A 15,460-nucleotide genomic window follows, 5' to 3' on the forward strand; every position below is an offset into this window, starting at 1 on the left:
TCAATAAATAATTTCAAAAAATAAAATTATTCTATTGACATATCACTTAAGACACAATCATTGTTAGAAACTTAACGGTCATATACTAATTTAGATGATAAGATTGATTTTTTTATTTATTTATGTTTTTTAGAATTGAGAGATTAAATATCTCTATTTTTTAATTGAGGGACTAAAATTGTAGAAAAATAAAAAATTATAATTGTATTTTAGCCTAATATTCAATGTAATAGAGTTATAATCATACACTATCAATAGATTTTAAATGGGGTAGAAAATAGATCCCTTTGCGAGAAGCTTCACATGTACAAAATTTCTTGCCATTATTTTAAGGGATATGCTAGGTGCACCCAATAACATTGCTGGTGCACCCAGTAATTAGGTGAATGGACAAAATTGCCCTTGTGTTAAAAAAATAATTCCTTCTTTTGGAAGAAGGTTCTTCCGATAGAACAATTTATTCTACCAGAAGAACCTTCTTTTGGAGAAGCTATCGAAGAAGTTCTTTTGGTAACTTCTCCGGAAGAAGATTCTTCCGGATGAACAAATTGTTCTACCGGAAGAACCTTCTTCCGGAAAGCTTTCCGGAAGAAGGTTCTTCTAGTAACATAAATTGTTCTTCCGGAAGAAGGTTCTTTCGGTAACACAAATTGTTCTTCTGGTAGATTCTCCGGAAGAAGGTTCTTCCGGATAAACAAATTGTTTTACCGGAAGAACCTTCTTCTGGAAAGCTTTCCGGAAGAAGGTTCTTCCGGTAACACAAATTGTTCTTCCGGAAGAAGGTTCTTCTGGTAGAACACAAATTGTTCTTCCGGAAGAACTTTCTTCCGGAAGAAGGAATTATTTTTTTTAACGCAAGGGCAATTTTGTCCATTCACTTAATTGCTGGGTGCACCAGCAATGTTGCTGGGTGCAGCTAGCATGTCCCTTATTTTAAAACCACATTTCATCCACAGATGTCAGCCCAAATAATCCATCGTAATGGTGTTTTTGGTTGGGGTGTTGTTAGGTGCACCCAACATTATTGCTGGTGTATCCAACACTTAAGGTGAAATGACGAAAATATCCTTGATCTGTAAGTCATTTAAGTTGATCCGTAAGTGTTTTATGGATCAAGTTGATCCGTAAGGCTTCTATGGATCAACTTGATCCGTAAGCCTTTTACGGAACAATACAGAACAATACGGATCAACTTGATCCGTATCAACCTTACGAATTAACTTGATCTGTACGATTTATAGACCACCCTCACACACACTCATCACAAATGCGAAAAAAGTACAGGGGCAGTTTTGGTATTTTTTAAAAATGCTAGGTGCACCATTAATAATTCTGGGTGCACCTAGCAACACCCTTTTGGTTGTGTACCCTTTAGTTATTATTGGGTCAAGCCCAATGATCCAGATCCTTCTACCTTTTACCCTCTATGCGCAGCAACGTTTCGTAAAAGTAAAACTAAAGTGTAAATAACAATAAAGTGTATAAGCTATATAAATTAGGAACTGAAAAGTTGTATTCTTTTAAATTAATTAATTTACTTAAAATTTTTGGATAAAATTAATTGATAAATTTCAAATGACTAAAACAATATTTAATATTTTTAATATTTGAATTTATTTCTAATAATTTATCATCTTAATAAGTATGATGATAATTTTTTACTATAAAGCAATAGTAAGCATTTGGCTATTTTACTCATATTACTTAAAATTGAATTTTAATAAACTGATAGTGTTTTAATCAAAATATCCTTTTTTTATTATAAAAAATTAGAATTAAATTAAATAAACTTATATAGTTTAAAGTCAATTTTTATTAATAATTATTTTAAAAGAAAAAAATTGTGTTTTCTTTATAATTTTGATTTTTATCAATTTTTTTTGGTGACTAAATATTTTTAATAAAAAAATAAGCAATGTATTAATTAATTAAAATATATAGTTTAACATTAAAAAATAATAAAAAAGAAGAATTCCAAATTTCATAATAACTAAAATAAATAAATAAATATGTCATCTAGTGTCTATAAGAATGTTAAAACAGGTAAAATAATTTTTAAATTGAATAAAAGAATAAAAAGAATTTAAAATTAATGAGAATAAAATTGAGTGGGAAAAAGCTAATAACTTATATAAGTTAGCTCATTTTTTCACTACTAAAATATGTTTGTGTACTACATAAACTTATTTTAATTAAAGTAGCTTATAAGCTCCTTAAATTTTAAAAGCCTTACACATTTAACGGCTTAATTTATATTTTTTATTTTTCAAGAGTGAATTTATGATCGCATCATTCGGGAATGAATTAATGGACTATTTACCTTTAAAAAAATATCGTTGTTGTTGTTGAGGGCGGGAAATGATAAACTAGACGAAGGGGAGGGGCAGCTTCCTCACAATGTATAAAACTCATCATCATTGTTCTACTTTTGCTCTCTTCCTTGATACAGTAATCATCTGCCTCACATGAATGCACAGCTCATCAGGAAGTTAGTAGTTCTTCTACATCACACACACAAAATTAACAAAATAATTAAATTTAATAATGATTTAAATCAATAAAACGCTTAAAATAGTTTTAAAATAGAAAAAACACGTCAAGTTTGTAGAATTCAACTTCTCTACATGATTTTTTTTCCTAAAAGGAAAACCCATTGAGAAGTCAGATTATCTCTCAATGGGCCAGAAAAACAAGTGTCACTTTGGAAAATATTGGAGATAGACAGATAATGGTATACATTGGAATTTTTTTTTATATTCAAATAAAAAAGTCGAGTGAATTTTATAAATAGTAACTTGGTCAAATGATGGAATCAGGCTAACTTTGTGTCTTAATCATCCGGAAGTTTAATTAATGTAAGTGTGGGTTGGGGGCAGGCCAACTTAAGGCTCAAGCAGTCCAAAAAAAAACTCCAAACTTTTTTTAGTACTAATATACTTTTAAAAAAATTATTATAAAATTATATTTAAAAATAAATTTTAATTAAAATATTATAAGTAATAATTAATGAACAATAATTCTCTATTAATATTATACTTTTGTTTAAAAAAAAGAAATTTAATAGTTAATAACTAAAAAAATATATATATTTTTTATTTCTATTCTTTTATTCTCTTCTTATTTAATTCTAATCCTATTTTATTTTTTCTGTGTCTCTCATACTTCTAAATTTACTTTATGTCTCTCTAATTAATTTGTTTTTTGTTTTGACTCCGTCGATCTCATCTGATCTCATTCACATGTACAATGTCTTCTACAATCATTAGTAAATAATTTGTTATCTTTATGATAGGAGAAAGAATTTGATATATCATTATTCCCAAGAATTCAGAAATAATTCATCAATTGAAGATTAGAGAGGCAAGCTGGTTTATATCAGGTAAAAGATAGTAATTTAGATAAAGGACTTTAAATTAATAAACAAGTTGAAATAGATAAGGATAATTTATTTCCAATTAGAAATCAGATAAACTCTCCATGAAATAGGATATGAGAGGCAAATTGTTTAAATAAGAAAATTAAAGAGTCGAAGAAATCAAGGATTAAGAAATTTGAACAAGATATACAGAGCAACGATACATATATTTTATGATAGAATTTTAAGGTTTAATCTTTATTTTAACATTCTTTATATTTTATGCGAAAACCAAATAAATTGCAGGTCTATATATTCCTGACCAATTAATTCACCAATAGTCTTAAGATAACACCATGCTTAATTATTAAAGATTGAAATAAACGCTCCGATCCATTAATTTTGGTCTTAGTTTTTAATAATCATTTTCCCCTTGCCAATGACTTTATGTTCTTCCCTTCAACAGAAGTATTTTTAATCCTTAATGTGTAACTTGGACTTAGACATAAGAATCATAATAATCTGTTTATATTGTGTTATACTAAAAGGGTTTTCTCTCTCTAATGGATGAATACTAACATACATCTCATTTAAATCTATATATCCATTAGTACTTTGATAAATTTATTTAATTTGACAATATAAATTAAAGCTCATTATTATAATATTAACACGTTAATTAGTTTAAATACAAGTTAACACAATTTTTGAAAAAAATTAAATGAGACAACTTCTTTAAATTAATTTATTTTAACTTGTGGGAGAAACTTATTTCATGTTATTTTTTAGTTTTTTATTTTTTTCTTATAAAAATATGAGTTAACGTTATTTTTTATCCATTAAATTTTAATATTATTTTATTTTAATACATTAAATTTTCCTCGACTTAGATTGCAACCCCCAACCAAATCACGTTGTCTTCCTCCAGCAAAACAAGTTATGTGACCTTGTTATGAACCAAGGGGGAAGAAGCCTAGCTTTCGAGACCTAGGTGTCTCCAGAAAGTAAAAGACAAGAGAAAATTGAGTATTATTTCCTTGAATCCTTAGATACATCCTGTTCTGTTTATATAGCATTTTGCTCATACAAGTTCTAATGATTCATTCTTGCTGGCGTGTAGCCTTGGAGGAAAAAGACAAAGTAAATGGATCCTAATCCTAACGAAATTATGACACCTCAGTCGACAAGGTGAATTTGAGGGTGCGTGGTTCCTCTGCTAGGTGCCTCATTCCGTTCATTCATTCCACGAAATCCTGCAGGTAAGGAGGTTTGGTAATGGTCCTTTTTGGTCTTGGTTCTTCCATCTTTGCCCCTGAGTTTGGTGATTCTGCTTCCTTTGGTTCTGCTTCTGCTAATTCAGCTTTTTGTTTCTTAATTACATTCTCAGCTGTATCATTCCCCTGCGCATGCAAAACAACCTTGTCCTCAAGGTTGTAAGTGGTCTGCAAAAGTGTCCATGGTTCCCAAGTGGTGTCTTCCGGTAAGAGGCCTGCCCACTGGACCAAAACAAGGAGCTGTTTGTCATCGTCGGAGCCGTTCCATTTAAATGGAAAATAAAAAATATTAAAATAAAACTTCTGAAAATTTAAAATATCATAATAGAACGTTTAAAATTTAATATACCAAAATGAAATAATAATAAAATGTAAAGAATGAAAACAAAATGCTTAAAAATAAAAATGAGTATTTATCAAGTAATAGATAAATATATAAATGATATATATATATATATATATATATATATATATATATATATATATATATATGGGTTTTAAAAATCCAATCCAATAAAAAAATTCATTTTTTTTTCAAATTTTTAATCTGTTAGTTTTTGATTTATTCGATATTCAATTATTTTGATAATTTTTTTTTATTCTCATTAAATTTAATTAATTTATGAAAACCCCAAATAATTACGATTCCAACACCAAAATTACATCTCACACATCATCATCTCAACAAGAACATAATCTTCTAAACAACAATATCATATAATCTTCTAAACAACAATATAATATAAATTAATTTATGAACACCCCTAATAAATACGATCTCTACACCAAACATACATCTCACACAAATATATTGAATTAAAGATATATTTTTATTGACTATTTATAGTTAAGATGCATAAAATAACTATAAAACTGTGTGAATTTATTTTTGACATAGTATATATTTAAAAAACTAAACTAGTTATATAATGACATATAAATAAAATATTTGATATTTTAAATTATTTTTTATTATATTTATCATCTAGTTGAAAAACCAAAACAAAACCTAGCTAACAGAAAAACCACACTTTTTTCCTCGGAGAATATTCCTTGGCTTAAAATTTTTAGATTATTTTGCTGGCTTTTATAAAATGACTTCAACTTTACCAAAAAATTCCTCCTCCAAGCATGCATATCAGATCAGAAAATTGTCTAAACACAAATTTTCAACACAAAGGAGAAATGCATGGTCATCATCATGAAAACATGCACAAATTAATTAACCATCAGCTCATATTTTCAATTACTTTCAGTACTGTCGTTTTGGTCAAGTCGATTGAGGATAAGACACGTATCATACATTTTCCTTGACCATCATATACACTTTTAATAATCTAACGGATGTGTTTCATGATCAGTGATGAATTCAGGAATTTTGAGTTGAGGGGATAATATTGATGTATATAAATTAGTATTTTAGTTTAGGGAGCATAGATGATAAATGTTTATTTTTATGTAATAAAAATTTAAATAATAAATAAATAATTTTTAATATATAAATTAAATTATAATTATAATTCATAATAAATAAATATAATTAAGTAATAAATTAGTTTGAATGATATTAGATTCGGTCTTTTTATTCTTGTGGATAAAAAAAATATGATTGGAGTGAAGAATTCAATTTACAATGAATAACTTAAATTATGATTTTAGATTATTTTTAACTATTGATAATTTATTTAAAAAAATATTGAAATTTAATTAAAGATGAAGATGAAAGAATGTAGATAAAAATAATAGAAAATTAAAATATTTAAAAATGATGTGTGTAAAGATAAAAAAAAGTAGTTTAAAATGAATGAGAGAAATGTTTTTATTGATTGCAAATATATATACATCTAAAAATAAAAAGAAATAATAATATAAAAATACTTAATTGAGAGAATAAAAAAGTGTGACTATAAATAAATTGGAAAATATTTTTATTATGAATAAACTTATTTTATTGTACTTTAAATTACAAAGATAATTAATAATTATATATACCTATTACATAAATAAAAACTAAAAAGTTATTGGAAACTTGCCCCCATAATATTAAATGTAGATCTGTCCCTGATGATGATAATATCATTATGAGGGGTTGATACATGATTTTTTCCCCCTTCATTTTAATGTTATTTGTGCCTTGGTCACAATTAAGGGTTTGCGAATGATAAGTAAAGAGGAGGTTTTAGTATTGGGGTAATGGTCAAGCACATAGGAGAAAACTTGGTTTACTGTTGGTGTGGAGAGCTTCTGCATAATTAACAAATTGGAAGGATATTGATGCATAAGTAAATTGGAATGTGTTTTAACTAGAATGATAATACTGCATAAATAATTAATAATTTGGAGTGTATTTCATTAGAAGAATGATGCTGGAGTGTGTTGGAGATGTGCTGCATAATCAACACTGACAGACAGACGTGGGAGCATGGAAGAATTAGTAGGAGTGTGTTTTATTGTTGGATGGGTTAGAAATAAATTATATTGCTCTTTTGTAGGAGGTGTTTTTATGTACCAACTGAACACATAAACATGTATTTTGGGGTTCTCTTTTTTCTCCTTGAGTCTTTTTCCCATAGGGTTTTGGCTTTTGGAGGTTTTAATGAGGCCCCCCGTTTTCTCCTGAGTACAACTTGTACTTCGGATGAATAAATCTTCGTTTATCTAAAAAAAAAAAAGGGTTTGCGAATGATAAATTAGGGTGAATTAGTGAATGTTGTTTCAGTTTTTAGTTATTCACGCAATGATGATACACGTAAGCATAAGTGCATGCAAGTTGAATTCTCTTCGTTGGTCTGACTATGCATCTCAGATATTAGCCATTAGATTAACATCTAATGGTGATAAAAGTTCAAATTTAAAGATATTGTTTTTGAAGTGGCCGAAGCTTCTATGCGGACATATTTATACGTGCGAAACTGGTTTACCGTTTAGGAAATCTGAGATTTGATTGGCTGGAAAAGTCTATAAATTGAGAACCCAAGCATACATTGGATATATCGCCCTCCATTTGCCAACCTTTTCAAACTTTTTTTTTTCCTTCATTCATTTTTCATTTATAAACTATGGCTATGCCTCGAAGTTTATTCATTACTCTAGCTATTTTCTTGGGATTCCTTTCAGGTATTCTTGATACTCAGATACATGTTATGCGTATTAATTTTCGTTCTAAAAATGGAGAAGGTTTAAGAGGTCGTGTGTGTCGTGCCGTCTTTGTTATTGTACAGGTTCATATGCAGCGAAATTCAGAATCAGCAACGAATGCATCAGCACAGTTTGGCCAGCAATTGTCGCAAACTCCACTTCCACCACCGGCTTTTCCCTCCAACCAGGGAAGTCCTACATGGTTACTATGCCCACCGGTGAAGTAAAGGTATGGGCCAGAACCTTTTGTTCTTACAGTATTGCTGGAAATTTCTCTTGTTTCACTGGGGATTGCAGCTCCTCAAACATAGATTGTCGCGGTGGCAACGCAAACCCCAAACCCCCTGTTACTCTGGCCGAGTTCACTCTGAACGGTTCCTATGGGCTCGACTACTACAAAGTGAGTTTGAGGGAAGGTTTCAACCTCCCCATGAGTATCGAACCTGGGGGGAGCTGCAGATCGACTGGTTGTGGGAGGGACTTGAACCAAAAGTGTCCCACAAAGCTGAAGGTGATAATAGACGGTGGGGACGTGGTGGGCTGCCAAAGTTTGTGCCAAGCTCATGAGACGTGTAAGTCCACCTTGTTTTCCGAGTTTTCAAAGACCAAATGCCCCGAGGCTTACCAACATGGCTCCTTTACCTGTGCGTCTGCTCAATATTATACAGTCACTTTCTGTCCTACCTCCTCAAGAAGGTAACTTTCTTGATAAATATAATGATGGATGAGTATTTGCCCATTGAATTATAATAGGCAAAATTAATAACCTAAGCCTTTTAGGCAAGAAGTATTCTTCCCTAAGGAAAAAAGTTGGGGGTTTCATTAATGTTAGGTTAGGTTTCTTGGAGTTGATGACCGAGTCGTTTTTCTGTTTTAAGACATTCACTCTTGTAGCCACCAACAACATTACTAATCTCCAAGGATCTTGCCCACCTTCTCTAATTGCATACTGATTAGGTGATGGATTCTCCTACGTCTCACTCTTCTATCGAAGTGATAGGGCAGACCCATTCTTTTGTCAACTGATTCTGTAAAACCTAATTCTGTATAGGTTTCTTGTGACATCTCATACTTTCACATAGTTCATCGCCTTTCAACACTGCACGCTAGTTGATTTGAACGTACGCCTTCACATTATTAGACCCTCTCTGTGTCAAAACATATTCGTTATTATTCGACGTTAGCTAAATATCTACAAATAAAGTGAACTGACAGGGAAATGAAGCAAAAGAGCTAGGGCGCAAGTCCACTTTAAAATTATTTCTGCACTTAATATAAAGAGCTTTAATTAGAATCAGTTTTGATTTTTTTTAGTTTAAAGCCATCATAATTAGGATTTTAGGTTTTTCATTGATATCTCAAGATATCATCACAAGCTTTGGTCCTTTGAATCAATTAAGAGACAAATCATAGATTCAAGGTTTAGTCACATTTAAAGTTTATCTCCCCCCTCCAAGAGCGTATTCTACCGGGATAAGTGATCCTTCATCACAAATTGGTTCGATAAATTAAATAGAAACTGATTTTGGATATATAGAAAATTGATTCAATAAAGTAGCCAATAAGGTTTAGTTTTTAGAAAAACAAAACCAAAACATGTTCAGCCATACTGGATATACTATCAACACATGTATGCATACAGCTTCTGGATTTCCAATATTCGGCACTAAATTAATTATTTGCTGTTGATTTTTTTTAATTTTTTATTTGGATTTAAGAGTTTGAATCTTCATGCAGTTCGAAGAATGCAGAAAAAGAAAAGAAATCTCCAGTAGAAAATTCGGGAGGTCAAGTGCAAGGCTCACTCTACGTCCTCCTCCGGCTATTAAAAAAGTATGTGGTGCCTATTGTTGCTGTCACCGTGTCAGTTTCTTTGTTCATTACCTTCGCCTGTATTTGTTTTCGATGTAGAACATGGTACAGCTCACCAAACAGACAATGGGGAATGGAAATGGTCATGGGACAAACTAGTACTACAGCTGAAGCCCTCGCCCGCAACCAACAACATGTCTATGCTGAGATGGTTAATTAATAAGATTCTGTTTGCTTCAATGATTTGAAAGTCTACTTATAGTTTAGGTTTTCTTTTTAATTAATTGTTGTCTATAGATTATGAAACTCTGCAAGATTTGAAAGTACAGGTTTATTAATTGGTGATGTATATTAGTCAATGTTGTTTATTGTAGACGGGCTACTCCCTTTTATATTAAGGTACCTTCGCAAATAAATATAAACAAAATGTTGTTAAATGTGTGGTATCATATATATCATACACAGTTCACATGCAGTACGACTCACAGTAGCATTTGCTTCAACGAAACTGAGCTAGTGTAAGTGCATATATTCAGTAAATACTTTAATTAAATATTTATTTAGTAAACTTTTTTTAATTACATGCCATCCAAGCCTTTGAAGTAAAAGGAAATTAATCTCCATGGGAATTTCAATGTTCTTATATTATCATTTAATTGATTTCATTTTAAATTCAAATAAATTTGGATCTAACTAATTAAAAATATTTTAGATTAAATAGAATGTATACATGTTAGTTTTTAAGAAGTACTATATAGTTCCATAAATACTTAATGTATAAAATAAAAATTAATTCTATATATTAATTTTTCTTCCTATTAGCCGTTATTGTATGCATAAAACTAATATCTTATGCGATGAAATCCGCCCGAATCCTCTGCACTTTCAACATCACTGGAAATTTCTCTTGTCACCGACATAGACTGTGGTGGCGACAATGCCAATCCTAAACCCTAACCCCCGGTTACTATTGCAGAGTTCACTCTGAACGGCTTTAACAGGCTTGGTTACATCAGAGAGAGTCTCACGCACGGCTTCAAACTGGCCATGAGGGTCGAACCCCTTGTGGAACCGGAGACCGGAGGTGCGGAGCTTGTGAAAGGGGCTCCTTTACTTGTGCGTCCGTTTAAAATTACACAATCATCCATTGATTTTTCTTACAGCTTTGTCGAATTTTGTTACTATATATAATGATAATTTTTTTGCTGATCTTCTTTTATTGTCACTGGATATAAATCCGCAAAAAAATCTCAGCATTTTTTTTAATACAATAAATATTGTTCTTGGTAAGGACATATGTTGAGTTTAACTAATGTTAGATTTCTTTTTGTTGGATCAAGAAGTAAGACCCTAGGTAGGTTGTTTTGTCTGTTATAAGATATTCGCCCGTGCCCTAAACCTCAAAATCTTCTTATTCATTCTTTATCCCAGCCTATTTAGCCACCATTCCACCAACCTAATTAATCTCCAAGGATCTCTAATTAATTAAATATGTACTATATATGAATATCATTATTAATATCTGTACTTAAAATAGTATTGGAATACCAGTTTAGAATTGGTTTGGAGTTAGTTCCCTAAAAAATCAAACTGGTTCAGTAACTTAAATAAAAAACTGATAGATTTTCTTAGAAATCTGATCCAAAAAAGTAGTAGTCATATACAGTCCTTCAACACGGGCATTTGCATATTAGTCATATACAACCCTTCAACACGGGCATAAGGATAGTTTCTCTCATTCTCAGTTATTTCCGTCCTTGCCCATGCAAAACAAGACACCGCACACCAAACACAGAATTGGAAATAAGCATGTTGAAATGGGAGATTTGTCGATTGGAGGTTGATGTTAGTTTTCAGCGTAATGTTAGATTTTAGGATAAAATCGATTAACATTAAATAAAATTGTTATATATAAACTGTATTTTGAGAATTAAGACAGACCATATTTATAATATATATACTCTACCAACTCATACTGTTGTTCCTTGGACATCTTTATCATGCAATACGATCTACAGTAGCATTTATTTTAAAGAAATTTTTATTAAATACTATTTATTGAATTAATTCTTATGAAATGAGAGTTTATTTATAATAATACACTTGACGATAAACTATAGTACAATAAGATATAAAATAGTTTTAAATAATGTTTTCATGATTTTTTTTAAAACAAATCAAAATGTTTATAAAAAAGTCATGAGTTAATTCCATTAATTCAAATGAACTTTTTTACATGCCATCCAATCCTTTGCAGCAAATTAAAGGACTTTCTCCGTGAGAATGCATGTCAATGTGCTTAATTATAGTTTGGTATTTGTAAATTGAATTCGATTGGTTTTAAGGAAAAATTAGTCAAATTAATTTTCTTCTGTTATCATCCAATTGATTTCGTTTTAAATTGAAATAAAATTTTATCTAAACTAATTAAAAGTAATTTAGCTTGAAGTTATAAGATTGATATGGTAGTTGAAGAAAAAAAAAAGAAAAAAAAGATATCATTGATTTAAATCCTTTTCAATATAAAAAAATTAACAAATTAAAAATTAACATTGATCTTAAAAAGAATTGATTTAGATTACATCAAATTTAAATATTACAGCTTTTAAGAAGTAATATATAAATATTAGTATAACATATAATAATAAAAATGAATTTAGAATATAATAAAAAATTCCCCTTAAGGCATTAACTAACTATTTTGTTCTCCATATACTCACATTTTCCTTAAGTCTATCTAACACGACCCCTCCTAAAATACCTCTATGCATGGTTTGCTTTCATTTGTCTCCCCATATTTTTCACCTTACACCATAAATTATATCTTGCTCCTTGAAGATCCTCCACCTTCACTATCCTAAGAGTTCGTTTTGTTTCACGGCTTAAAAGCTTATTTCATGGCCTAAAATACCACTACTACAAAAGCAGAATTCAACGTCAGTTAAAAGCGGTATACGACGTCGGTTGAAGATCGTCGTCGTCTGCGACGACGTAATAAATTCAATGGATTTCAACGACGGGTAAGGAAAATCGTCGTAGAACTTGTAGAATTCTAAGACGGGCTGCCAGACAGCCCTGTCTTAGAACTTACGACAGACTACGACGGTCATGGGGACAGCACCGTCGTAGACCTAATCGTGTTCTACGATGGTTGTCTGCTTCGGACCGTCGTAGAATGGTCAACAATTCAAAGACGGCTACCCGACAGCCCCGTCGTAGAACTAAGGAAGGACTACGACGACCTTGGGGACAGCACCGTCGTAGACATAATCGGGTTCTACGACGATTGTCTCTAAAGGACCGTCGTAAACTGGTCCCAATACTACTACGGTCTTCTCTTACCGACGACCGTCGTTGACATTATAGTGCTCTACGACGGTTGTCCAGCAAAGACCGTCGTAGAATGATCCTAATACTACTACGATCTTATGTTGTCGACGACCGTCGTAAGAGAGGGTCTTATACTACTACGGTCTGGTCATGATGACCGTCGTAGAAATCTGCAAGTTCTACGACGGTCCTGTCCGTAGAACCGTCGTGGAATGTTATTTTTTTAAAAAAAAGCAAATTGCTGTAAAAATGACTATATATTTTTTATCCAAGCCACTAGCTGTTGAGGTTATCGTACGTGCACAATTGTCCTATAATTTGAACCTGATCCTAATAATGGAGACAAATATACATTTAATTAAACTTATTAGGCTTTAACCTATGATGATTTGATTATTTGTCTATACTTTCACAATTACTTACTCTACAAGTACGGTGCAATATAATATATTAATGTCTATAATTGTACCAAAAACGAATTGTGTTCTGGGTCAATTGCAAGAAACTATCCATATTAAAAGTATGATACAAACACGACTATGTTGATTCACAAAACCAAATATATATAAGACAAAAAAAGTTAGTCTTTGGGACCTACCATGTCAGGCTTAAACATTGCCTCACAAGCACCATACAGAGACTCAGATGCAGTCCCAGAAACAACAAAATCTTTTGCAAGCTCCCTGCATACAAGAAAAAGGTAAGATAAAGAATTACATACATCCAGCTCATATGACAATATACAACTTACAGGTTATTTACTATAAGGGAAGAATAATCTTGCATAAAAGGCACCATCAAAGCAACATACAATCTAGAACATTTTCAGATTAGAGGATACAGAAGATGTAGGCATATGAGAAAGACACTAATGGAGGATAAGGAATCTTGCTGAGAAAATTACTAAAACAGATAACAAAGAAAATAAAAAAATGGAGCAAAACAGATAACAAAGAAAATAAAAAAAATGGAGCAAAACTGCTACTTTAACAGCTGCTAGTGAAACCTAATACAGAAGGCAATGTTCTTTTCACAAAGCATGAGTCAACACTTAATTTCTGTTCAAACAAAAATGCAGCAACATATATTACACATTAATGAGTATACAAACTTTTAGCCTCTAGTTTTACAAATTCGGTACATCTTCATCACTTCTTTTTTAAACATACCGACCTCCCTCTACAAGAAAATATGGACTGTAAAATAATTCAACTTACTTTGCCCCAAGACAATCCATTGTGTAGATGAATGGTTTGTCTTCATCCCCTAATCCAGCAATTACAGGCTGACAAAAGTATGGACCAAACCTGAAAAGCAAAAGAATGTAAACTTTGTTTTCACTGTTCCATATTAGAGTTTATTAACAAATTAGTATAACAAGAAAATTTGTCAAATTTAATCATAAGAGCACATAATTAAGGAATAAAAACATGATATAAGGACTTTGGAAATGCTAAGCAGATGAAAATGCTTCTTAGAAGGATACAAGGATGATAATGTCTCTTTATTTTAAAGTCATTAAATTAAGACACACAACTTAATTAAGGATCCCTAGTGACTCAGCCATTTATCCATTGAACTGATTACCTTGCAATAAGATCTGTTGAAGGTCACAACTTGGTTCATGTGTCCCCCTGTAGCAACAACAACAAACAAACCCATCAGACTTAACATGGTAGCAGCAGGAACAACAAAGATGACCACCACCCTAATGATTTCAGCTCACCTGCAGGTTCAAACAAAGGAGGCGGGGGTACCTCCTTGTAGTCCTTGTCACCACCACCCTAATTTGAAGTTACCTAGCTGGGTTTAAAGTCAGCAATTCTAACTTTTAATGTTAATGACACGACAACATTATCATAGACAATTAAGTGCAAGCAAAAAAGTTAGTTATCAAATATTAAGTGAAACAAAAAGCAAAGACAAAATTAATTTGAATATACAACTCAGCTGTGGACTGAAACAATGTGCTGTTCAAGGCACACGCCCACAATGAAGGGCTGGATAGGAAATTGTTCATGCAGACAGAAAATTAATTTCAATATACAACTAAAGTATTAACTGAAACAATTCAACTGTTCAAAGCAGAGAAAAAAAATCTGGCTTCAACGAAAATTGTTCCTAAGTTATCTAATTTGTTCTTGGTTCTCATTTCTTCATTTGGATAAAATATGCCGCCCATTTATGCCGAAGTGTGGTGATGGTCTCTTCTGTTACCGCTGATCGATCAGAAAACCACTGCACATGTATATATGAATTTAGTAAATCACATAGCATGAGGTCAAAACTACTGACGTCTAATTACATTAACAAGTAAATCAAAAATCAGAAACATACGTGAATCCAGTCATCCTTCAATCCACCAGTTACGATGCACCATATCCAATGCATAACATAGTATCCACACTCGTAATTTCCTGTTTGAACATGACTCTACACGACATACGCACACACATAACATTGTGAATTCAGTCAACGCAAACAGAAATGACATCCATATGGCATTTGGAATTTAAATAAACATGTACCTTAGCTTCAATCCACTGAGGCC

The 15,460-nt window shown here is 31.5% G+C and overlaps 1 protein-coding gene across 1 annotated transcript; it reads left to right on the top strand.

Annotated features, from left to right (window-relative positions):
* Positions 1-7,619: 7,619 nt before the first annotated feature.
* LOC100779960 (thaumatin-like protein 1a) lies at positions 7,620-10,153 on the top strand. The gene is made up of 3 exons (XM_014776557.3): positions 7,620-7,746; positions 7,851-8,463; positions 9,505-10,153. The coding sequence occupies exons 1-3, from the start codon at positions 7,689-7,691 to the stop codon at positions 9,797-9,799; spliced, it is 966 nt and encodes a 321-aa protein (XP_014632043.1). The 5' UTR covers positions 7,620-7,688; the 3' UTR covers positions 9,800-10,153.
* The last annotated feature ends 5,307 nt before the right edge of the window (positions 10,154-15,460 follow it).

Source organism: Glycine max, chromosome 6, assembly GCF_000004515.6.
Source record: "Glycine max cultivar Williams 82 chromosome 6, Glycine_max_v4.0, whole genome shotgun sequence".
Taxonomy (NCBI): Eukaryota; Viridiplantae; Streptophyta; class Magnoliopsida; order Fabales; family Fabaceae; genus Glycine; species Glycine max.